The sequence below is a fragment of the Delphinus delphis genome, chromosome 6 (assembly GCF_949987515.2).
Source record: "Delphinus delphis chromosome 6, mDelDel1.2, whole genome shotgun sequence".
NCBI classification, from domain to species: Eukaryota; Metazoa; Chordata; class Mammalia; order Artiodactyla; family Delphinidae; genus Delphinus; species Delphinus delphis.
The window spans coordinates 5,058,102-5,081,681 of record NC_082688.1 but is presented as its reverse complement, the minus strand read 5'-3'; the positions used below and the strand labels follow the sequence as shown (position 1 = coordinate 5,081,681).

The 23,580-nt window shown below is 47.9% G+C and overlaps 1 protein-coding gene across 24 annotated transcripts in view; it reads left to right on the top strand.

Annotated features, from left to right (window-relative positions):
• PRRC2B (proline rich coiled-coil 2B) overlaps nucleotides 1-23,580 on the top strand; it is a 100,908-nt gene that overhangs the window by 52,025 nt on the left and 25,303 nt on the right. For 17 of the 24 annotated variants that reach the window (XM_060013927.1, XM_060013937.1, XM_060013926.1 and 14 more), the window contains exons 6-15: nucleotides 821-964; nucleotides 2,852-3,093; nucleotides 3,557-3,678; nucleotides 4,111-4,253; nucleotides 9,481-9,571; nucleotides 12,035-12,227; nucleotides 12,710-12,742; nucleotides 15,759-16,062; nucleotides 17,650-17,837; nucleotides 20,276-20,471. In XM_060013927.1, the coding sequence (XP_059869910.1) occupies nucleotides 821-964; nucleotides 2,852-3,093; nucleotides 3,557-3,678; nucleotides 4,111-4,253; nucleotides 9,481-9,571; nucleotides 12,035-12,227; nucleotides 12,710-12,742; nucleotides 15,759-16,062; nucleotides 17,650-17,837; nucleotides 20,276-20,471 (1,656 nt within the window). The remainder of the gene's footprint in view (nucleotides 1-820; nucleotides 965-2,851; nucleotides 3,094-3,556; nucleotides 3,679-4,110; nucleotides 4,254-9,480; nucleotides 9,572-12,034; nucleotides 12,228-12,709; nucleotides 12,743-15,758; nucleotides 16,063-17,649; nucleotides 17,838-20,275; nucleotides 20,472-23,580) is intronic. The other 7 variants (XM_060013933.1, XM_060013950.1, XM_060013949.1 and 4 more) reach the window with 3 other exon arrangements.

Here is a 23,580-nt window from a genome sequence, read left to right as displayed (position 1 = left end):
CTGTATTGTCTAGGGATCAAAGCATGTCACAGTTGGACAGTTTACTGTGTGATGTTGCTGTTATTAAGTTTGTGTGGTGCTGGACATGCGCTGTGTATTCCAGGAGAGGGACCAAATCCCACTCTAGACCCTAAAATGCATCGTTTATTATTATCTATTCATTGAAAAGACGATTGCAGGTTCCCGGTGCTAAGTGCTGTGAGTGATTGGAACAAAGTTAAGAAAAGGCTTCTTCTCTGCAGAGTTCATAGTGTAGGGGAACGAATGAAAGAACAAAGAAGTTGTTCCCAGATCGCAAGAGTGAAATGTTTGGTCTTGTAGGGCTTGAGGATCTCTGTAGAAAATAGTCAACTGGAGTGGACAGACGAAGAGGCATAAATCTCGGGTGAGGGTGTAAATCTAGGGTGGAGGCGTTGGGGGCCAGGGCATTACCTCCACCCAAAAGCAGTTGGCTTCACTGGGCTGATTTCACCAAAGACCGTGCTTATCCGCCCCCCAGGGCCACTGGAAGGACCTTACTGCCTTCTTCCAGGAGTGGGAGGGAAGGATCTGGGCTGGAACCGCTGCCATACCTTACCCCCTGCCCTTTGTGACCAGCTCCTGCAGGGTGGCTGGCGAGGGACCTGGTGTGGTCTGCGGGCAGCCTCCCTTTGTCAGGGAACCCTAGTGCCACTCTGCGGGCACAGAAGGCCAGCGCAGACGGCGCCCCAGGAAGGAGCTCCCTTCAGGGCAGCGTGGCTGCCAGCGTGTGCCGTTGTTAAGCAGAGAGCCGTTGATGCCCCTCTCACTGCTCTGCACGTCTTCCCAACTCTCTTGACAGGTTTAAGGGCCTCAAGCCGACTGTTATCCTTCTCTCCCGAGGAATTTCCGACGCTGAAAGCAGCTGGAGGGCAGGACAAGGCTGGCAAAGAAAAGGGCGTCTTAGATCTGTCGTATGGGCCAGGACCAAGCCTCCGCCCTCAGAGTAAGTGAACTGCAGCCCCTGTCTGGGCACCCACGGGAACAGCAGAATTTCCCCTTGTCTTTCTGCCCTCGTAGAAGCATGCCGTTTCTCGAGGAGCCAGGCTCCCTGGCTGGAAAGCACGCCCGTTGATCCTGCACCTGATCCATGCGTCTGCTGGACTTATTCCCTGGGCTGGGCTGGAGGTCGCTCCTCCTTTCTTGTCCTTTGGGTCAGGCCAGGCCTGTCCGCCTTCCCAGCAGGCATCAGATGTTAGTTCTGCTGTGCCTGGGTGGTCACGGCGAGGACAGACAGACCAAGGGTCAGTTAACTTGATTCCCGACTCAGGAGCTTGTTTTCTAACCAGCGGCTCCCAAACTTGGCTGAATCTTGTCAGAATCACTTGGGGCGTTTGTTAAAAAGTCTTGATTTCCAACCCTCGCCCATCCCCAGCCAAATTAGAATCTGTTTTTTTTTTTTTTTAACACGTTCCCCTGGTTGAGTAGCCGGCCCAGCACTAGCCTCCACGACCCCTCATCTGGGGTCTGGCCAAGGGGTCAGCAGGATTGTGTAGCAATTCTCACTGGTACTATTTTTTTCTTCGTGGTCTTGGGTGGTTAGTATTCAAGGTGTTGTTTAGGAATGGGATTTTCCATCTGTTCTAATCACGGATTCTGAAGTAGCCCTTGGGGGGGGAGTTGATCAGGTTTTGAAATATGAGAGACTTTTATCTGCTTGTTTTGATTAATCCCCAAGGTATCCCAAAGCGAGAACAGATATCCTATAAATGAAACAATCACCGTGCAGCTCTCATAAAACATACGGCCTTTTCAGCGGCCTATGCTGGGGTATTTTGGCTGCTCCAAATACATAATCAAATTCCTTAGGCCAGGAACTCTAACTTTTTGGGATTAATTAAGATGAGCTGCTATAGGATTATAACCGTTTAGAAGTAGAAGCAGCTTCTGGGATCACTCCCATCTCCTCGTTTGAGAAGATGAAGAAGCAGATGGCCTGAGGGGTGACCAGGGCTTGGCCAAGATCACGCATGAGGCACCTGAAGAGCTGGGAGCAGTCTGTGACCTTGTGGCTCCGGTCCTGGGTTCCATTTTCTTAGGGGTCAGGTACTCAGGGACCTGTTTCAACTCCTAACTACAAGTTGACTGGAAAGAGGAGTCTTTTTGGCTCATCTGATTCCTCGTTGGCCTCTGGATTCCACCAGGCTTTGCTACATTTGCAGTGGAAAGCCTCGTCTTAAAAAGATGGTCACAGAGGGTTGGCAGGTTTCAATCTGTGACCTGTGGGAGGGCCCCACAGGCCGCTGCCAGAGCAGGTGGGGTGAGGCCCGGTGGGTAGGGCCCCAGACCCTTCCAGCCCCCTCTCGGAGAGGGGAGAGCAGCTCTGCTTTACTTCACAGCTGGGGAGTCTCTGACTAGAGGTGCCACTGCTGAATGGAGCTAGAACACGTGTCCGGAACTCTCTCTGGTTCTAAAGTCCAGTCCAGTGCTGAGCACAGTGCTGGTCTTGTTGGGGTCAGCATGATTGTGGAAGAAATGACCCAAGGCTGCTTTCACTGGGGCCGTCTTGGTTTCTTTGGAGTGTCAGGTCTGAGGTTGTATAGTTTCTGAGAGTCGATGAAGACCACGTCTCGTTGACACTTGCCTTCTCTCTGAGTGGACCTTATTTTGTGTTTCTCTGACAGTCAGACTCCCTCAGCAAGTTCATATTCATTGGCCAGGTGTCTGCCCCCCACCTTCCCTGACAGACTTGACCAGTCGACTCGATTCTTCACTTTTGTTTTTTTTTAAAATTTTTTGGTGAGTGAGGGGGGTCCCTTGACCTTCAGAACCTCATACAATCCCTCCTCCCCCTCCTCTTTCCTCTCCCCTTTTGCCCCCTTTCAATTTCCAGATGTGACAAGCTGGAGGGAGGGCGGTGGGCGAAACATAATTTCTGCCACGTCTCTGAGCGCCTCCCCAACTGAGCTGGGCAGCAGGAACTCGAGTGCGGGAGACGGAGCCCCCTCCTCGTCATGTACCAGCGATTCTAAGGACCCCTCTCTCCGCCCGGCTCAGCCTGTCCGAAAAGGGGCTTCACAGTTCATGGGGAATGTATACCACCCACCTACATACCATGACATGCTTCCTGCTTTTGTAAGTCTTCGGAGTGTGCATTTTTTTCCCCATGAGGTCCGATTGTTCATGTCCAGCAGAACCTACTTCACGTGGTTGAATGTCCACCTTGGGTTCTCCCTCCCAGTTTCTTTGCCCTGATACCCTACTTTGGAGGCTTCCATTACTTTTGCATTTTCTCTCCTTCTTTTCAAATCTTAAGGGCCTCTGGCTTCTTTCCCTGGTGATGTGGATGTTATCTTAGCCTTAGCTCTTTAGAAGAAGGAGAGGCAGGTATATTCCCCAAGGCACAGGTCCCCAGATTTGCATACTGACAGCAGGAAAGAAATGGGGGAGATGGTGATTGATAAGATTAATTGGAAAACCCCAAGACTTTCCTGTTTCTTTTTCCCATTTTCCATTTTCCAAAACAAATTTTAATGCAAGTGGAACTTAGAATCTGGGTCATTACCAGAAAACCCTGTTCATTGATGTTATGTTTCAGATGTGTTCGCCACAGTCATCAGAGAACCAGGGTACAGTGGAACGAGGATCTTTTCCCCTTCCCCAGCTCCGTCTTGAACCCCGTGTTCCTTTTAGACAGTTCCAGATGAATGACCAAGACGGGTAAGGTTATTGCATTATAGTCACGTATGTAGAAATTAGCCTGGTTGGTGATACTGGACAAGATAGTGGGCTTACATATGAAAGTGCTTAGTCTTCTGGAGACCTCAGAGAAACCAGCTCAAGACCCAGGGAGTGTGAGAAGGCTGGGGCAGGACAAGAGATTTCAGGTTCCTGGCAGGTGAAGATTTGGCATGTGTTTATTGCTGCTGCCCTAGACATTAGCCTGAGCATATAAAACTGCAGAACGAAGCAGAACTTCTTTCGAGGATGTATTTGTTCACTGTGTGTCCTTTAAAAAGGAGACGGTTTTAATATTAAGGGCACACATGAACCTTTGCAGTGTAGGATTTAGTTTTGGAAAAGTACTTGGGTTTGCTTCCGTATGTATACTTGACACGAGTCCAGCATCTTTACCCTTCTCTCTCTCATCAGAAAAGAAAACAGGCTGGGAATGACTCGCCCGATCCGTCCGCTGAGGCAGCTGGTGGAACGGGCGCCGAGGCCCACCATCATCAATGCAGAGAACCTGCGGGGCCTTGACGACCTGGACACCGATGCTGACGACGGCTGGGCAGGTGGGTGGGGGTGTTTGCTGGTGGGCTCACAGCTGCGGGTTTCGGAGGGGAGGACTGCGGTCTGTCTCTGCTTACCAAGGTTGGAAGTCCTCTGACACCAAGCCCACTGTTTTCCTCGGCAAGGTGCAATGGAAACAAGGGGCGGGGAGCAGCCTCGGTGCCCTGAAGAGATCCTTATTGGTTGGTACTCAGACGAGCAGTTGCTTCCTGACAGGGCCATGTCTTCTTTTGTCTTTGGTCTTGACCTTAGAGGGGGAAAAGAGACTTTGTATAATGGAAAAGTTAAAACAAACAAGTGTAATGAACCCCAGGGAGCTCCCTGTCGTTTCTTCTTATCTTCACCCAACCCCACCCCCCAACCTGATTATTTTCTTTTAAAATTCTTTTGGATTGTTTGTTTTCAAGTAAACTTTAACGGCGTTGAAAGGCACACATTTAATTTTACAGTTTTGAGTCACATACAGAGCACTTTCCTCACCACCCAGCCCCTCCCTAGCCAGTCTCCCTCCCGGACCGTGTCCAAGACTCGCCCAAGGCCTCCCTGTCTTACGATGAATCTTAACTGCAGACTGCAAACGAATGGAGTCCCACAGCTTTCCTTCTCCTGTGACGTTTGTGAGATTCATCCATGTTATGTATATCGATAGTTGCTTTTAATTACGGAGGTATATTTCAGTATACCTCAGTATAGTATCAGATACTATCATTTGTTCAAATACTATAATTTGTTTACCCATTCAAAAGTTCCATTATGAATGATATGTTCATTTCTCTTGGGTAAATATCTAGGAGTGGAATTGTTGAATTAAAGGGTAGGTGTGTGATTAGTTTTATAAGAAGCACCCAAGCCTTTTTCCATGGTGGTTCGTGATGCCATTCCCAGCCTCGATTTTGAGAATTTAGTTGCTCTGCATCCTCACAACACTTTGATGTGAGTCTTTTTATTTTTAGCCATTCTAGTGGGTGTGTAGTGGTATCTCGTTGTGCTTTTAACTTTCATCTTGCTGATGACTAATGATGATAAACACGTTTTCATGTCGATTTGCCTACTGGTGTCTTTGTGTGTCTGTGTGTGTGTGTGTTCGGATACAAGTCCTTGGAGACTTAACATTTCACAGATATTTTTTCCAACTGCCTGCCTTGTCTGTTCATTTTTTAGCACTGCGTTTTGATGAGCAGAAGTTTTCAGTTTTGATGAAGTTTAACTTACAAATTTGTGTTTTTTATGGTTTTTACTTTTGTGTCCTTTATAAAAAAATCTTTGTCTCTCCTTGGTGGCAAAGATACTCCCTTATGTTTTATAGTTTTAACACTTATTTTTGGATCTGTGATCCGTGTTGTATTAATTTGTATATGGTGTAGGATAGGGGTCGGAGTTCATTTTAATAAATTGGGTTGTCTAATTGTTCTGCACTGTTTGTGATAAGACTTTTCTTTCCCTATTGAGTTGCTTTGACACCTTTGCCAACAATCAGTTGATTGTATAAATGTGGGTCTATTTCTGGACCCTGTTTGTTCCTTTGATCTGTTTATTCATCCTTATGCCAATAGCACGCTGTAGCTTTATAGTAAGTTCTAAATTCAGTGGTGTAAGTTCTCCAGCTTTGTTCATGTTTAAGATTATTTGACTATTCTAAGTTCTTTTCATTCTCATGTAAATTTAGAATCAACCGGTCAGTATTTTAAAAGCCTGCAGGCATTGTGGTTAAGATTGTGTTGAATTTATTTCTGGATAAATGAAATCTTAATTTTGAATCTCTTGTCCAGTAACTTGGTGAAACTTTCTCTATTAGGGCTTTCATTTCTCTCAGCAGTGTTTTATAGTTTTCAGTATAGAGGTCTTGAACATCTTTGTTATGTTTATTCCTGAGTATTTTATGTTTCTTGACGCTATCGTAAATGGTACTGGTTTTTAAAAAAAAAAGAAAAGTTTTGTTTTTTAGTGTTTGATGCTATTATATAGACATACATAGAGCTGATTTTTGTGTGTGGACCTTGTACCAGACAGTTTGCTGAATGCATTCATTAGTTTTACTAGCTCTTGTTGATTTCTTAGAATTTTCTGCATAAACCATCATGTTGCCTGTAAATAGGGACAGATTAAATGCCTTTTCTTTTTCTTGCCTTATTGCAGTGTAGTACTTCCAGTACAATGTTGTATTCAAGTTCTGTATTCCTGATCTTAGGGAGAAAGTGTTTAGTGTTTCACCATTAAATATGATGATAGTTGTAAGGTTCTTGGAGATGTTCTTTATCAGATTGTGGAGATTCCTTTCTATTTCTAGTTTGCTGATTTTTTTTAATACATTTATTTATTTATGGCTGCGTTGGGTCTTCATTGCTGTGCGCAGGCTTTCTCTAGTGGCGGTGAGTGGGGGCTACTCTTTATTGTGGTGGGCGGGCTTCTCATTGTGGTGGCTTCTCTTGTTGCAGAGCATGGGCTCTAGGCTCGTGGGCTTCAGTAGTTGTGGCACACGGGCTCAGTAGTTGTGGCTCACGGGCTGTAGAGCACAGGCTCAGTAGTTGTGGCGCACGGACTTAGTTGCCCCGTGGCATGTGGGATCTCAGTTCCCCAACCAGGGATTAGACCTGCGTCCCCTGTATTGGAAGGTGGATTCTTAACCACTGGACTACCGGGGAAGTCCCCCTGATTTATTTTTTAATGCTAACCAACCTTGCATCCCTAGAATAAATTCCACCTACGTCTAGATTCAATTTGCTGATATTTTCTTAAGATTCTTGGTGCCTGTGTTCATGGCAGATATTGGTCTGTAATTTTCTTTTAATATCGCCCTTGGGTTTTGATACCAGGTTTTGCTGGGCTCATAAGATGTGTTGGAAAATGTTCCTTCTCTACTTTCTGAAAGAGTTTCTGTTAGATTGGTATTAGTTTTTTCATAAATGCTTGATAAAATTCGCCAGTGAAACCGATTGGCCCTGGAATTTTCTTTCTAAAGACATTTGTGATAATAAATTTAACTTCTTTGATTAGTCATAGGGCTGCTCAGATTTCCGATGTTTCTGTGTCAGTATTTCATAAGTTGTGATTTTCAAGGGATTTGTTCCTTTCTTTTGAGTTGAACTTAGTGGTGTAAAGTTGTTGATAATATTCCTTTTTTTTTTTTTTCCTGATGTCTGTAGGGTCTGTAGTGATACAGGTATCACCCTTTTTCATTCCTGATAATTAGCTAATTTGTATTTTTTCTCTTTTTCTTGTTCACTTCTGCTAAAGGCTTAGTAGTTTAATTAATCTTTACAAAGAGACAGCTTTTGGCTTTAGTTTTCTCCATTGTTTGATTGTTTTCTAGTTCACCAGTCGTTTTAATTGGAGCTTTCTAGAGTTCTCATTTAATTCCATTGTAGTCAAGAGACCATATTCTGTATGACTTCAGTTCTTCCCAACTTATTAAGACTTGTTTCATGACCAAGATATATGGCCTATCTTGGTGAATATTCCAAGTGCATTTGAAAAGAATGTGTGTTCTATGAGTTGGATATCACATTCTGTACATATCAGTGTAGTCAAGGTGGTTGGTAGTGCTGTTCAGATCTTACATACTTACATTTTTGTCTGGTTCTACCGGTTACTGAAAGTGAGGTGTTAAACTCTCTGCTATAATTGTGGGTTTATCTATTTCTCCCTTTAATTCCGTCAGTTTTTGCTTCATTTGTTTTGAAGCTGTTATGCACATTTATCATTTTTATAATTCTGACGTATTGTCCCTTTATATTGTTTTCAAATATCCTTTTTTATCTCTCGTAACACTTCTTGTCTTGGAGTCTGTTTTGTCCTATGTTAGTATCATTGCTCTGACTTAAATTATTTATTGTTGTCATGGTGTATATTTTCCATCCATTCCCTTTAACCCACTTGTGTTTGTATATAAAGTGATGCTCTGGGAAACAGCATGTAATTGCACTTGCTTTATCGTCAAATCTAACTTGCCTTTTAATTGGATTGGGCTTTTTGTCGTCGTCTCCTTTTTTTAACGGTATAATTCACTTGACAGATTTTCATATTACGTAAAATTTACCCTTATAAAGTCTAAAATTCAGATATTTTTCATATATTAACAGGTTTGTGCAGTCATCCTCCCTGTCTGATTCCAGAGCATTTCTGTCTCCCACGGAAGACGCCCATATACCCATCAGCAGAGTCACTCCCAGTTCCCACCTGCCCTCCACGCACGCCCTTTGGCAAACGCTCATCTCCCTTCTGTCTCTGTGGATCTACCTTCTGTCTCTGTGGATTTGCTTGTTCTGGACGTTTCCTATCCATGGAATCCCACAGTAGAATACGTGGCTTTTCACATCTGGCTCTGTCACTTAGCATAATGTTTTCAAGGATCACCATGTTGCAGCATGTGTCTGAACTCTTTTAAAATCTTTTTTTAGTGGCCAAATACTCTTCCGTTGTATGGCTTTACCGCATTTTGTGTACCCACTCATCAGTTGATGGTGACTTTCTGCCACCTGAGCCACTTGGGTAGGGGAGGGCCCTGGGGCAAAACGGCCACCCACGAATCTCACTGTTCAGGTGTCTGTATTGCTAGGGTGGCCTCCTGGCTGGCTTCTGCCTGCTTTTGCCCACTCTCCTCACCTCCTGATACACTTGCAGAGTATTTTGTCTAGATTTAAGAGCTGTTGTCTTAAGTCTAACCGGGGGGTGTTAGTCTAACCAGGCTACTTTGCTGTTACCTGTGCCAGCACTGTCCTTCATTTTTTTTTTTTTTAAATAAATTATTTATTTACTTATCTTTGGCTGCGTCGGGTCTTCGTTGCTGCGCGGGCTTTCTCTAGTTGCATCGAGCGGGGGCTGCTCTTTGCTGCGGTGCGCGGGCTTCTCACTGCAGTGGCTTCTCTTGTTGCGGAGCACGGGCTCCGGGCGCGCAGGCTTCAGTAGTTGTGGCTCGCGGGCTCTAGAGCGCAGGCTCAGTAGTTGTGGCGCACGGGCTTAGTTGCTCCGTGGCCTGTGGGATCTTCCCGGACCAGGGCTCGAACCCGTGTCCCCTGCCTTGGCAGGCAGATTCCCGACCACCGCGCCACCAGGGAAGCCCTGTCTTTCATTTTTATCCGCAGTGTGTGTTCTGGTGGTGGCAGCTGGGTGGTGTGCCTTACCCAGCTGGGTTGGTGCAGTTCCTGACTGGAGGAAGCTCCCCAGTGGCGACCTTAGCACTGCTGAGACTCGCATTTTGTCTCACTTTCTCTGGCCGTGCTCCTGTTGCAGGCCTCCATGAAGAAGTGGACTACTCGGAGAAGTTGAAGTTCAGCGATGATGATGAGGAGGAGGAAGTTGTGAAGGACGGCAGGCCAAAGCGGTAAGTGTCCCTGTGCCGCTGATCGCTCCGCTCCCAAGGAGCGTGACCTTAGCGGGATGTAAATGCACCCGTGTTCGTGGTGCTGCCGTGTGCCTGTCACCATGCCAAGTGCATTTCCTGGTTACCCCAGCAACCTCACAAGGGCAAATACTCTTTCCATTTGCAGATGAGAGGGCCATAGCTTTTGAGGACAGCTGTTCAGGGATGGAGCCAGGATTTGCACCCAGGCGTGGCTGGCTGGCTGGCTGAGTCCTAGTGATTTAACCACTGTGCCGGTATTTTCCCAAGGGTGTCTTATAGACTGCTTGTTCATAGATTGCTTTGGGTGTAGTGCCCCAGGAGGCTTCTCTGGCCAAGCAGATTTGGGAAACTTTGCTTTCCACTTAACTGTTTACTAATAAATAGTTCCAAGGTTGTCCAGAGCCTAGAGTGTGCATACTGCCGTGTGCTGGGAATCTGGGGGGAGGCGGGTATGCCACATTTCCTGAACGTATTTGACCACTTTAATCTCTTTTTTTTTTTTTTTTTTTTTTTTGGATCATTCCATTGGACTGATTTTTACTCACAACACCTTTTGGAAAATACTTCATTGTAATCTAGTCCCTCTAGTTTTTTAGCATGATACCAGTAGTATTGGCTAGTACTTTTAAAAGAGCACCTATGGTTGCTTTAATTTGCTCCCCCCCGCCCCAGTACTGGCAAGAATGCTTCTTTTTGCGTGAAATTGCCTGCTTCCTTTGTATATTTATCTGTTAGACTTACTCTGCTTTCCGTTAAAATGTGATTACTGTTTTATATTGTTTAGATATTAGTGCTTTAATATTTTTGCCTTTGTCTCTTTTATTGTCAGTAATTGAATGTTTATGTAGTTGGGTCTGCAAGTCTTTGTTATTTCATCTTTCGCTTCAAAGCTCCTCTTGCGCAGGGAGCTGGTAATGATCTTCTGCCACTCTCTCAGATGATACACAAACAATTAAAGAATTGAGGCTTCTGTAATTTATTTTAATGTTGCTTGATTTCAACTGAAGCTTTGGATGCACTTGGGAAATAAATATCTATGGGTCAGTTTTTGGAACACTAAGCTCAGAAGGAGACGTGATCAAGAATTTAAATCAATGGCAAGCAAAGTTTTGCAGATTTATTGGAGCAGCAGGCCACTCTCTTCTTGTCTCTTTGAGTTGATGTGAATTGAATGTTCATCTGAAAGAGTTAGACCTGGGTTTTGGACCCAGTTCACCACTGGCTGTGACCAAGGACACATCAAATTGAGTCCACCAGCCACGACCTCAGTGTGTTCCCTGAGCTGGTTGAGACTCCTACTACAAGCTCCCCAGTCTTCTTTGACATTTTATTTCCCATCCACGATGGGTTCCTGAAACTTTCCTGTTCCATCCCTTCCTGTTCATTGTCTCTGGGGGCCACTGGGACCCACATCCTTTCTTTGCTGCACCATCGAGAGGCTGGCCAGCTCATGTCCTTCCTTCCCTCTCACCCTCACACTGTTCCTTAGTTGTCTTCTGCAGACTCGATCTCTCCTGGTGGGTCAGGAGGCTTCGTGTGGGCGCCCGCCTCTGACTGCAGTCCGGAGCCGCTAGCAGTTGTTGCCCAGTCTGTGGTGTCCCGATCCTCGCCCGCCCCACCTCCCTTCCACCTCCCGTGCGTGCGTGTGTGCTTGTGTGTGTGTGTGTGTGTGTGTGCGCGTGCGTGCGTGCGTGCGCGCGCACCTGCGCAGACACATACATTAGCCAGGTCTGACTCCCTGCCTTCCTCTGCGCTCCTGCTGGGTTTAGTGGGCACCACTGGAGAAGAGGTGCTGAGTAGATGCACATGTGTTTTGCCCCAGGGCCTTTGTTTACACTGGGGCACGTGAAGGTGAGCGCTGCACAGGTCTCCCTTCGGTTCGAGCCCTCCCGTAGCCTCCGCTGGGCATCTCTCCTCCTGTTCCACGCTGTGTGTGCTTTGCTCTGTTCCTCCTGCTCTTTATCGTGAACCAGCCGGTGAGCCTTCTTGTGCTGTTGCGAGGAGCATTTATTGAGCAACTCCTTTATGCAGAGCACAGGGCGGCAGCTGTGGCGTAAAGAGAAGGGCCTTCAGTGGGAGTCCTAGGCTCAGATCTCTTAGCTCCTCCTTGTGAAAACAGCTCCCCAACCTGTCGGAGACTCAATTACCAGCTCTTTAACATGGGGGAAGTAGAGACCTTTTTTTTTGGAGTAAATAAAGTAATGGGTGTGAGGCATCCTGCCAGGAGCTGTGTGTGTAAGGCTGACTTGGTAAACATTGGTGCTGATTTTGGTGCTCTGGGCATATCCTCTCACCTATAGAGGGGGTGCGGGGTAGGTCTGCTCTCATGAAGGAAATTGGCATGTAGACAGCCAACTTTGGAATTCCTAAGGGCCTGACCAGTGAGGCCAGACCATGCTTGGGCCGACTGGGAGAACTAATGCTCTGTGTGGTTTGTCGCAGGAACAGTTGGGACCCCAGGAGGCAGCGGCAATTGTCAGTGAGCTCTGCAGACAGTGCTGATGCCAAGCGCACCCAAGACGAAGGAAAGGACTGGGGCGAAACAGGAGGCAGAACCCGTGTCGTCCGGAAGGTGCCAGAACCTCAGCCGCCTTCTAGGAAGCTTCACAGCTGGGTGTCAGGCCCTGACTACCAGGTACCGTGGGCACCGCAGGGTTCTGTGCCTGTGGTTAGCTGGGACACGCGCGCGCGCACACACACACACACACACACACGAGCCGGACGGACACACACACACGCACGCACGCGCACACAGACACGCACGCACACACACACACGCGCGCGCACACACACACACACGCACGCGCACACACACACACACACACACACTTTTTTTTGATTTAAAATTTTTCTTTTAAAATTTTGAAAACAGTCACAAACTTACAGAAAAGTTGGTGTAATACAAAGAGTATTTTTTCTGAACCATTTGAAGAGTAAGTCGCCAGCCTGATCAGGCCGTCACCACGGAACACTTTGGTATCTATTTCCTGCCAAAACATGACATTCACTCTAGGTAACCAGTCAAATCCAGGAAACTAGCATTGACACATCACTGCCATCTAATCCTCAGACTCCATTCCACTTTTACCCATTGTCCCATTCATGTTCTTCATACAGAAGGATCCAGTTCAGAGTCACACGCTGCCTCAGGTATCCTGCTCTTGAGTTCCCTTCAGTCTGAAGCGGCTTTTCAGCCTTTGCTAAACCTTCATGACATTGATACCTGGGAAGATGACAAGCCAACTATTTTGTGGAATGCACTTCAAATCGGGTTTGTCTGGTGCTTCCTCATGATTGGGTTCAAGGTTTCCATTTTTTTGGCTAGAATCTCTCAAAACTGTCACTGACTCTTCTCATTGCATCCTACTGGGTGACCGTGATTCCACTCTGCCCGCTCTGACAACCTTCACTTTGATCTCTTGATTAAGGTGGTGGCTACCAAGTTTCACACCATGGGACTTTCACACACTCTTCCAGATTTGTAATTGATAGCAATTTTGTGGGGAATTACTCTGAGACTACGAATATCCTGTTTCTCATCAAATTTTTAATTAATTAATATCAGTGGGTTATAGTCTGTTGCTCTCATTGTTTCTGTTGATGTTCAGATTGTCTTTGATTTGGGAGCGTCTTCAAGCTGGCAGCTGTGTGCTTTTTACATCTCCATTCTTTTTTTGAGGAATTCCTTGCTTTCTGATAGAACAAGTATTTTTTTAAGCTCCTTTTGTCCTTATGCTACCTTGGCCCTGGAGTCAGCCTTTAATGATATTTAGAAACTAATATCTGGGCACCAGGAGTACTACTGCTGTTAGAGTGCCACAGCTCCTGGACCTTCTCCGTGGACAGAGTCAGGAAGTGTAGGTATGTGACACACACACATGAATCACAAGGATATCTCAGGTTCCACAGAGGTCATTCTAGCTGTTTGCCATTGTCCCTAGTATTTGTACCTATTCGGTCAGGCTCCCTGTTTCTGCCCCCACCCTCTCTCCCTTGCACAGGTGCCCTCCTCAGCCACTCAGATGTCAGTGCACCCCACCTCCACATGGCTCTGAATTTCCCTGCTGGGCCATCTCTTCTGGGGGTTTCTTCTTCACCCTGCTTGGTTGGGCCCCAGCTCCCACACCAGCCACATCTCCATGTGCACACTCTCGTCACCTGCCCTGGGCTCTGACCACCTGCCCTGAGCTCTCTGACTCCCGGGCACCAGGTGCCTGCCTTGTTCTGCCACCTCGCGTGACTTTCGGACTGAATTGAGCAGGAGGGGCAGAGCTGGGGATGGGAAGGCGTTAATTTAAATACGCTTTGGCAAAATTGCCCTTTTTGATGCACTTTGCTATTTAAAGGGGTCCTGTTCCGCATCTCGGTATAAAGTAACAGTGCTCGGTACAGGGGACACAAGTGAAGATAGACCCAATACGACTCTTGTAAATTACCTTGCAGTTAATCCAAATTTCATTCACATACTGGGGTTGCTCAGTGTTCAAAAGAAGGTTTCACTTTTATCTGCTTATAACAACACTGAATTATCTGAATAGAGTCAACAAAGATAAAATCTCTATAACTTTTATGGATCCAAATTTCTGAAAAGATTTTCACACTTTAAATACTTTGCAGAACATTTAGTTTATAAAATGATAGCTCATCTTCGGGCAGCTCTGAAAGGCACATCTGTAGTCTTGATGATGTGCCTCAAGAGTATAGCCTTTGATTCTGCTATTTCATTTCTGGGAAATTCTGAAGGGAATAATAGTCAGGGATAGGCCTTAGGATCATCTGCAAGGATGTATCGAACACCAGGGGATAAGGTAGGTCATGGGATAGATGAGCCGTGGGGTGAGACAGGGCACAGCCTTTATGGAGCATGGACAGATGGCAGCGGTCAAGGGCAAAGGAGAAGAGTGCACGCTTTGGTAAAAAGTACCTTCGTGCTTCTAAGTTAGAAGTTTATAATCTTGTGATGGTAGCAATTGTCTCTGGATTATGAGAAGTTACTTTTTAGGAGAAAACTCCTTGGCTACAGTCACTGTGTGACATATTGCTTTTATGGAGGTGTAATTCACATACACAAAAAGGCATAGATCTTGTTTTTTTATGTTTGATGACTTTTTGACAATTATACACATCTGTGTAGCTACCGCTCAAAACAGGAAGTTGTATATTTTTTTATGCTAGTCCTACCTCATTGGAATTCCAGTGGCTGGGGTCCAGTTAAACACGCCCGTCATCTATTATTGCATGTTCTGCCTGCAGCTTCCCTTCCTGCCCATCAGTGAGAAATCTTCCCCGTGTTGGTCATTTTTCACGCTGCACTGGTGGCACCCTGCTTGTTTGTCCAGTAACTGACAACGAGCGGGAGATTCAAAAGTGGATGAAATATCCAAAAGAGATGCTTTTAGAGATGCTTATTTATTTTTATATATAAAGAATCACTTTGAAACCTTACGTCTGAGTGTGAATTTCAATTTCTTGTGGCCCTTCGTATCCAGAGGTGTATGTATTGTCGTGGGAGAAGCAGTAGAGCAGTTTTGTGGCTAAGAAATGATGAGTGTGTGCTTTCCTGCTCTTGGTATTTAGCTGGGGAGGCCCTAATCTTTTTTTTTTTTTTTCTTGGTACACGGGCCTCTCACTGTTGTGGCCTCTCCCGTTGCGGAGCACAGGCTCCGGACGCGCAGGCTCAGTGGCCATGGCTCACGGGCCCAGCCGCTCCGCAGCATGTGGGATCCTCGCGGACCGGGTCACAAACCCGTTTCCCCTGCATCGGCAGGCGGACTCTCAACCACTGCGGTGCCGGGGAAGCCCGAGGCCCTAATCTTGTGTGCTCAGTAGTGGTGGTGAGAGCGTCCATTTTCTCAGTGTTTCCTGCGTGTCTGTCACGGCGTTGAGTGCTTTGCAAACGACTCAATGTACCTTCACAATCCCGAGGACTTCCTTTATTACCGTTCAAAACGAGAAACTAAGGTGTAGAACACTGGCGCTCACCCAAGCCTCATTCCAAATATAGTAAAGGGCAGAGCAGGATTGAAACCCAGGTCCGCCTGCCGCGGGGCCGCGCCGCCTCTCTAAGGTGCGTGAGGGTCCTGGGAAGGAGAGCCCATCCCATCCTGGGGGCGCCTGTGCCCGGGTTGTGATGTGCGTTTCATCTGAGACCGTCTCCTCTCGGCAGAAGTCCTCCGTGGGCAGTGTGTTCCGGCAGCAGTCTGTCGAGGACAAAGAGGACAAGCCACCCCCGAGGCAGAAGTTCGTCCAGTCGGAGATGTCCGAGGCCGTGGAGCGAGCCCGAAAGCGCCGGGAAGAGGAGGAGCGCCGGGCCCGGGAGGAGAGGTTGGCCGCCTGTGCCGCCAAACTCAAGCAGCTGGACCAGAAGTGCAGGCGGGCTCAGAAGGCGGGCGGGGCCCAGGAGCCGGCGGGGAAGGAGGCGCCCCGCTCTCCAGGCGCCCCACAGGAGAATGGCCCAGCTGTCCGCAGAGGTGAGCTGTAGGGCCCCGTCCCATGACCTGGAAACCCTACGCTGTGTCGCTGGTTGGTTGTCTGCGTCTCCCTGGCTTTTTAGCACCACCGTGGCTCACAGCTGACGTGTGGGAGTCCCGGTCGTTAAGAGCCTCGGCCTGGGCCAGGTGCCTGGGTTCACATCCCATTTCTACCGCTTAAACCAGCTATCCAGGCGCCTCACGTCTCTGGCGCGCGTTCCCGAGTCTGTGAAGTGGGTTGACGAGAGCTTGTACCTCCCCGCATGCTGAGGGCCCACGGGGGAGCGTGTGCACGAAGCACTTGGCGATTTCTAGATGCAGAAAAGCACTCACGTACTCACGGCAACGCCACCGGTTTTGTCATTGCCGGTGTTACCACCCGGCTCGACTGAAGACGCGGGTGCCGGAGGACTTCAGTAGGAGCACGGGATCTCTCTCGGGACATTGAAAGAAGCCTGCCTGCTGTTAGCATACATTTTCCCCGACAGTTATTCTAAGAGGAGTGGATCGCGTGGCTGCACAAGAGACGTTGAATAGCGTTAGGTGGTGGAGGGCGTCTCTTGCTGCAGTTTTAAAGAACGGGATCAGCTGTGTTTTTTGTGACTTTCTTGAATCAACTAAAACCAACTCTCAAGTAGAGAGGGGCCTGATGTTAGTTTCAGTCGCTGAGAGCTTCTCCGAGGGAAGTCTTACTGGTGATACGATGGCCGTCAGAGCCCTTCTGGCCGAGGAAGTCAGGGAAATCGACCCTTGTCCTCCTGCAAATACATGTCCTGTCACTGAAGTCTGAGTGAAGCCTGGGCCCAGTGTCAGGGACTCACTGAGCGGGGGCAGTGGAGAGTCCAGGAAGTAGATGGCGGGAGCGAGCTTGGGCCTGGGTGTGGGGTGTGCCCTGAGCCCCTCTGCACCTGCCCTGCCTGTCCGTGTTCCGCTGGGACGCTGGGTCCCCAAGGCTTTGCACTGGCGTTTGTTTGCCTCCTGCGGTAGATTTAAGAGCACAGAATGTCAATTATATCTCAATAAAGCTGGACAAAAGAAAGAATGCAAAGCTGGGATGGGGCAGGAAAGAAGGGACTTGCAGGGAGAAGAGTGATATGGGAGGCTTACTTCTTGTCAGGCACTATTTTAAGTGCATTACGTGGATCGTCTCAGCGAATTAATTCTCCGGAGGCCCGGTGGGGTAGGTGCAGTTGTTGCCCTCATTGAACAGATGAGGACACGGGCCAGCGGGGCTGCCTGGCCGGCCGGCTCACACAGCCTTGGGTGGAGGGTGGATGTGGGGCTCTTGTTGAGCCCCGACCGCTCTGCTTTACTGGGGTCTGTTTTAACAGAGCCCCTCCCACCCGGAACCACATCCCGGCTCTCCTGCTGTGTGACCTCAGGCGGTTCCTCTGATCTCTCGACCCTTAGTTTTCTCCCCTCTGGAGCGATGACGATGTGGGGGAGTCCGTGAGCTTGTGCGTGGGGACCATGTAGCACAGTGCCGGGTTTGAGGACTGCCAACCGGAAAAAGCGTCTGCCCTGGACATCGCTCAGCTGAGCTTTGGTGAGCTCACCTGGCCGTTTCCCTGCTTCTTTGTTCCGCAGGCTCCCCCGAGTTCTCTGCCCAGGAAGCCCCCAGCACGTTTTCGGAAGAAGCCCCTACAGCTCCTCCAGCTGTGGCTCAGAGCGGCGGCAGTGACGAGCGGGCCAGGGAGCCTGGGTCCCCCGCGCAGGAGTTCAGCAAGTACCAGAAGTCGCTTCCGCCCAGGTTCCAGCGCCAGCAGCAGCAGCAGGTAAACAGGAGTCGCTCAGTAGGTGTGAACAGACCTGCCCGTGGAGTGGCTGTCGCCTCTCCTTTCCCCACGCCCCCTTCCAGTAGAACAGACAATAGAAACCCACCCTCGTATACGCCAGTCAGCAGCAGGGGTGCGGGGGTGAGGGCCTCGGGGCGTCAGCCCCTGTGGATGAAAGCCCCTGGTGGCAGTTCATGGACCCTGTTGTCTAACGCCGGTAAGGACTGGGTAGTGGTGCCTGAGTGGTTTTCATCCAGAGTTGCACACGGTGGCCACTCCCTACACTGACAGCGGCCGCACCCTGGGTGCCTCCCAAGGAGTAGGGAAGGCCTGCGAGCTGCTTGGAGAGCCTCCGAGAGAGGCGTGTTAGCGTTCCGTTAAGAATGTAGGTTTGTAGGTTTTGAATCAAGACAGCTTTGGGTTCTGGTCCTGCTGGTGCAGCTTATTCAGCTGTGTGTGGCTTTGGGCGGGTCAGTGTAAAGCGGAAGGAATGAGTCCCTGCCTCTCGGCATGGCGGTGAGGTTTCTGTGATGCCTGTAAACTGGTTTACCGGTGTGATCAATATCATCTTTAATGGTGCTCCATGAATCTTACGAAGGACCTACTCTTTGCTCTGAGGAAGATCATATGGGTAATGGTTGTAATTCCAGCAGTCTCTTACAGGCCTGGTGATATTGCTGAGCTGGAACCACTCACCGGCAGTTGTTTGTCTTACAGGCATAATCGGTGAAGCTTATTACTGATGAACAATGCATTTGGGTGGGAAACAGATCACGCGTGGACGTTACTTAGTTCAGCAGCTAGGTGTGCAGTAAATTATTGTTAATAATCGAAAAAGTTTCAGAACGTGGGTGCCCTGGAGACACAGATCAAAGTCTCCGCCTTTCCCCAGAATCTCTTTTAGTTGCCTTTAAAACGTTCACCCCCAGACCCTGCTTTCCTTGGGCTCCTAGGAAGCATTCCAGAAGCTCACCATGTCCTGTGCTCTAAGCAGTAAGTTACATTCCTTGTGCTCGTGTAGCATTGTGCTGTGAGCAGGCGCCGTGCAGTTACTCCCGGGCTTGGCGAAGAATTACTGCTGACTGGAGAGATCTCTGGAGTAACTCGAGCCAGACACAGTAGTAACAGTTGCTCTAGGTAACTCTTCTGTGGGGCAGTGACAGGTAAACCCGTCCTTAAGATTAGAAAGAAGTCTGACGTGTCAGAGCAGCCTGAAGGAGTCTGGAAAGCAGACTGTCTGGTCTGCTTCCCTGGGGAGCTGGGGTCTAGACAGGAGGAGGAGCTGTGGGCAGAGACCAGCGGAGTTCTGCTTACTGAGTTCTGAGTGCTCCGAAGAAGTGCTTGAGCCCTGGCGAGCCTTCCAGGGAATCCAGCCCAGGCTGGGATTGTGCCAGCCGGCTGGCAGGAAAGGGTGTGTCCTCCTTGTCTGGCTCTGCACCTGCATCCTGCCAGAATGCTGGTTCGGGACGCAGTTGTGAGGGCAGCCCTGGAGGTCACTGGTGCTGTGGAGCAGGGTCTGAGATGAACCCTCACTGGGTCCAGGTTCTTGATTTTTAATACTCTATTGATGCTTTACGTGTGTCCTTTTGTGCAGTGAATTTTCTTCCTACCAAGTCTGGTGGTAGAGGTGAGGATACTGCAGTGAACTTGGCATGTAGTCTCTTGGTTTAGGGAGGGAAACAACCAACAACAGTTACACAGGAGAAGCACCAGTGCTGTGGGAGCCGAGGACGGGGGACCTGGTCTTGCCTCAGGAACTGTGGCGGGTTCGCAGAGGCAGTGCTCTTTAAGCCAAAACCTGAAGCATGGGTAGGGCTGAGCGGGTTTGGGGCCGGAGGGAACAGAGGGCCCGGCGTGTTTCCAAGACCGGAAGCGGGCGGGCAGGCAGGCAGGCATGTGGAGTGGAGGGCCGGGGCAGTCGTGGGAGGCGATGCTGGAGAGGCGGGTGGGGCAGGACCCACAGGGCCCTGTAGGTCATGTGCAGCCCTGTCGGACCCGGGCTGTTAGAGGCAGAGCTGTGGAGGACCCTTGAAGACTCCTGACGTGGTCAGGGCGTCGGAGTGAGGAGGGTGGATTGAAGGGGCAGAAGGAGGGGAGGCGGAGGAGTGTCGTCTGGTGGTGTTGCCGACAGGGAGATATGCCCTGGGAGCTGTGCCGGTCACATGTCAGCTCCAGGAGAGTGTTTGATCTAAATGAAAGCCCAGCCTGCAGAGGAGCCTAAGGGCCCAGTTGCGATGATGGCACGACTGTCTGTCAGTCCTGGGAGAGAGCCAGAGCCTGAATGCTGTAATGCCCCTGGGGCCTCCCCTCTGTGGTCTTCTGTTCTGGGTGGGTTGTCTCTGCCACCTGATGGAAAGCTGGAAGAGTGTGTGTGCGTGCACACGCACTGCCTCTCTGCCCCGCAGCACCTGCCCAACTGGGTGTCTCTCCCTGGTCAGGAGCAGCTGTACAGGATGCAGCACTGGCAGCCGGTGTGCCCTCCGCCGCCCCACCCGCAGCGCACCTTCTACCCGCACCATCCTCAGATGCTGGGCTTCGACCCCAGGTGGATGATGATGCCTTCCTACATGGACCCACGAATCCCACCCACTCGGACCCCAGTGGATTTCTATCCCTCAGCCCTACATCCCTCGGGTAAGCACCGTGGTCCAGTGGGCCATCCCTGTGGAACTCAGGACAGTGTGGTGTTTAAGGGTATTGCCTTGGGAGGTAGACAGACCCACCTGGATTCCAGTCTGACCTCTTTGCAAGTCACATATCCAGTCTTGAGTTTTACTTCCCAAAATGAGGGTACGGTAGTACCTCGCACAAAGAATCGTCAGGAAGAGACCTTAAGATTATGCATTGTAAATTGCTTTAATTAATTTTTATATCTCTGCCATGTTGTTTTGTCCGTCTTTCCATTCTTTAATGTTCTTTGTGTTTTCTCTCTTATTTTCCTTGATTAGTCTTTCCCAAGGTTTGTCTAATGCCCTTTTTTTAAAAAAAATTTATTTATTTATTTATTTTTGGCTGCATAGTGTGTTCGTTGCTGCGTGCAGGCTTTCTCTAGTTGGCGGCGAGCAGGGGTACTCTTTGTTGTGGTGTGCAGGCTTCTCACTGCCGTGGCTTCTCTTGTTGCGGGCTCTAGGTGCGCAGGCTTCAAGTAGTTGTGGTTTGCGGGCTCTAGAGTGCAGGCTCAGTAGTTGTGGCACACAGGCTTCAGTAGTTGTGGTGTGTGGGCTCAGTAGTTGTGGCGCACAGGCTTAGTTGCTCCGTGGCATGTGGGATCTTCCCGGACCAGGGCTCGAACCCGTGTCCCCTGAATTGGCAGGCGGATTCTTAACCACTGTGCCACCAGGGAAGTCCTAATGCCATTTTTTTAATGCTGTTTTTTTTTTTTAATAAACTGAATTTATTTTTTATTTTATTTTTTTAATTTTTTTTTTTTTTGCGGTACGCGGGCCTCTCACTGTTGTGTCTTCTCCTGTTGCGGAGCGCAGGCTCAGCGGCCATGGCTCACGGGCCCAGCCACTCCGCGGCATGTGGGATCTTCCCGGACCGGGACACAAACCCGCGTCCCCTGCATCGGCAGGAGGACTCTCAACCGCTGCGCCACCAGGGAAACCCCTAAAGCTACTTTTAAAAAGCATCTTTTGGATTTCTTAATTCCTGTATTTTATTTGGTTTTTATTTCATTAACTTTGCTTTCTTTTCCCCCTCATTATTTCCATTGAAAGTATTTTGTTCTTTTTCTAACTGATTATGTTGATGAGCTCATTAGTTTCTGACTTTTCTCATTTATTTAAGTCTCACCTGAGCTATGAGCCTCTATGAGTTTCAAGATACATTTTTATTATCGTACAGTTCTAAATGTTAGTCTGATTTTATCTTTTTTTGAGTGATTTTTTATGGCATGTTGTAAAATTTCCAAATGTAAAGTTTTAATACCTTTATTTATGTGTGTTATGGTGTTAATTTCTAATGTGGCTGCCGCGTGGTCGGATAACATGGTCTGTATGATATAGACCAGCGGTCACTAACTTTTTCTATTAATGCCAGATAATAAATATTTTAGGCTTTGAACTGCTACTCAGTTTTGCTGTTGTAGAGCAAAAGCAGCTGTAGACAATAGTGAGTGAATGGGTGTGTTTGCTTTCCAGTAGAACTTTATTTTTAAAAGAAGTGGCAGGTCGAATTTCACTCAAGGGCTTGAGAAGAATGTATTCTCCAGTTGGACGTGGTCCATTACATCGTGCTTGCTAATTGTGCTGTACAAATGTCTGTATCATCACAATGTTTTATCCCCTTGATCAATTACTAAGAGGTGTGTGAACATTTCCCACCATGATGTGGATTTTGTCAAATCTTGTAAACCTGTCAGTTTTTGCTTTATCTGTCTGGAAGCCGGACTTCATCTTGTTCCTTTTATCTTCTTATAGCACCTTTGTTATCATTAGTTGTGCTTTCTACCTTTGATGTCTACTCTACCTGGTAATCATTTTATTCCAGTTTTCTTTCGATTAGTATTTATGTGGTATCTTCCCCCAACTTTTCACCGTCAGGCCTCTCTGAGCCCTTTCTGGAGGAGGATATCTTTGTACGTGTAAGGTGTGTATGGTTTTATCCACTTTGAAGCTCTGTGACTTCAGTTGCCGAAGTCGTTCGCTTTAGATTTATTGGGATTATTATATTCAGATCTCCTACTCTCCTATTTTATGCTTTCTGTTTATCCCTCTTTTCTGTGCTTTTCTTTTTCTTTTTTTGGTGATAAGTTTTCCTATTCTTTTTGTTTTCCTTCTACATTCTATTTCTACTGTGTGAATGGTTGCATTAAATTCTAACAGTGCTGCACCCTTGACTTCGCAAAAGCTAATCAGTATCTTTACCCTGAACCTGAGCTCTAACTACCTCCTCATCAGTCTTGTTATTTTTGCCTGGAATTTTAGTTCCACTTTTTTTTTATGCCCACCAAATCAGCTATTATTTGTTGTTTTGTTCGACCTGTTCTTTTTCAGACTTGCCTGGATGTTTACTAGTTTCTTTGCTGCTTATCCTTCCATCTGGGTTCCATTTATTTCTTCATGAAGTACATTCTGTCCAGGTCTTCAGGAAAGTTGTTTTGGCAGTAGATAGTCTTCGCCTGAGAAAGTCTTGATGTCACTCTTTCTCTTGAATGATAGTGTAGCTGGGTATAGAGCTCGAGGTTGGCAGTTACTTTCTTTTAGTACTGTGAAGATTGTATTCCTTGTTTTCTGGCTCATGTGTCTGATTCGTGTCTGGGTAATCTACTGTTTTCTTTCTGGCTGCTTTTAAGATCTTCTCTTTGTCTTTGGTCTCCTGTAGTTCCTTCTCAGTATGCTGTGTCTAGGTATATATCTATATCTATCCTTACCTTATTCTGCTTAGAACTCACAGTGCTCGAATCTGAGGATGTATGTCTTTCATGACTTCTGGAAAATTCTCTTCTAATTATGTCAGATTTTGCTTTTTCCTCATTCTTTATATCCTTTCTTCCTAGGTCGCCCACTTAGATTATTTTGTGCCTTCTCATTCTGCCTTCCAAGTCTCTTAAATATATAAGAGAGCTAACCTCTGTGGTGCCTTCTGGGAAAATCCTTCAACTATTTTCCAGTTCTCTTTTCTCTCCAACTGTGTCTGATCTGCTTTTTTTTTTTTTCTTTTTTTTTTTTACTGTCCAGGGAGTTTTTAATTTCAGTGACTCTGTATTTTTATTACCAGAATTCTTTCCTCAAATCTGTCA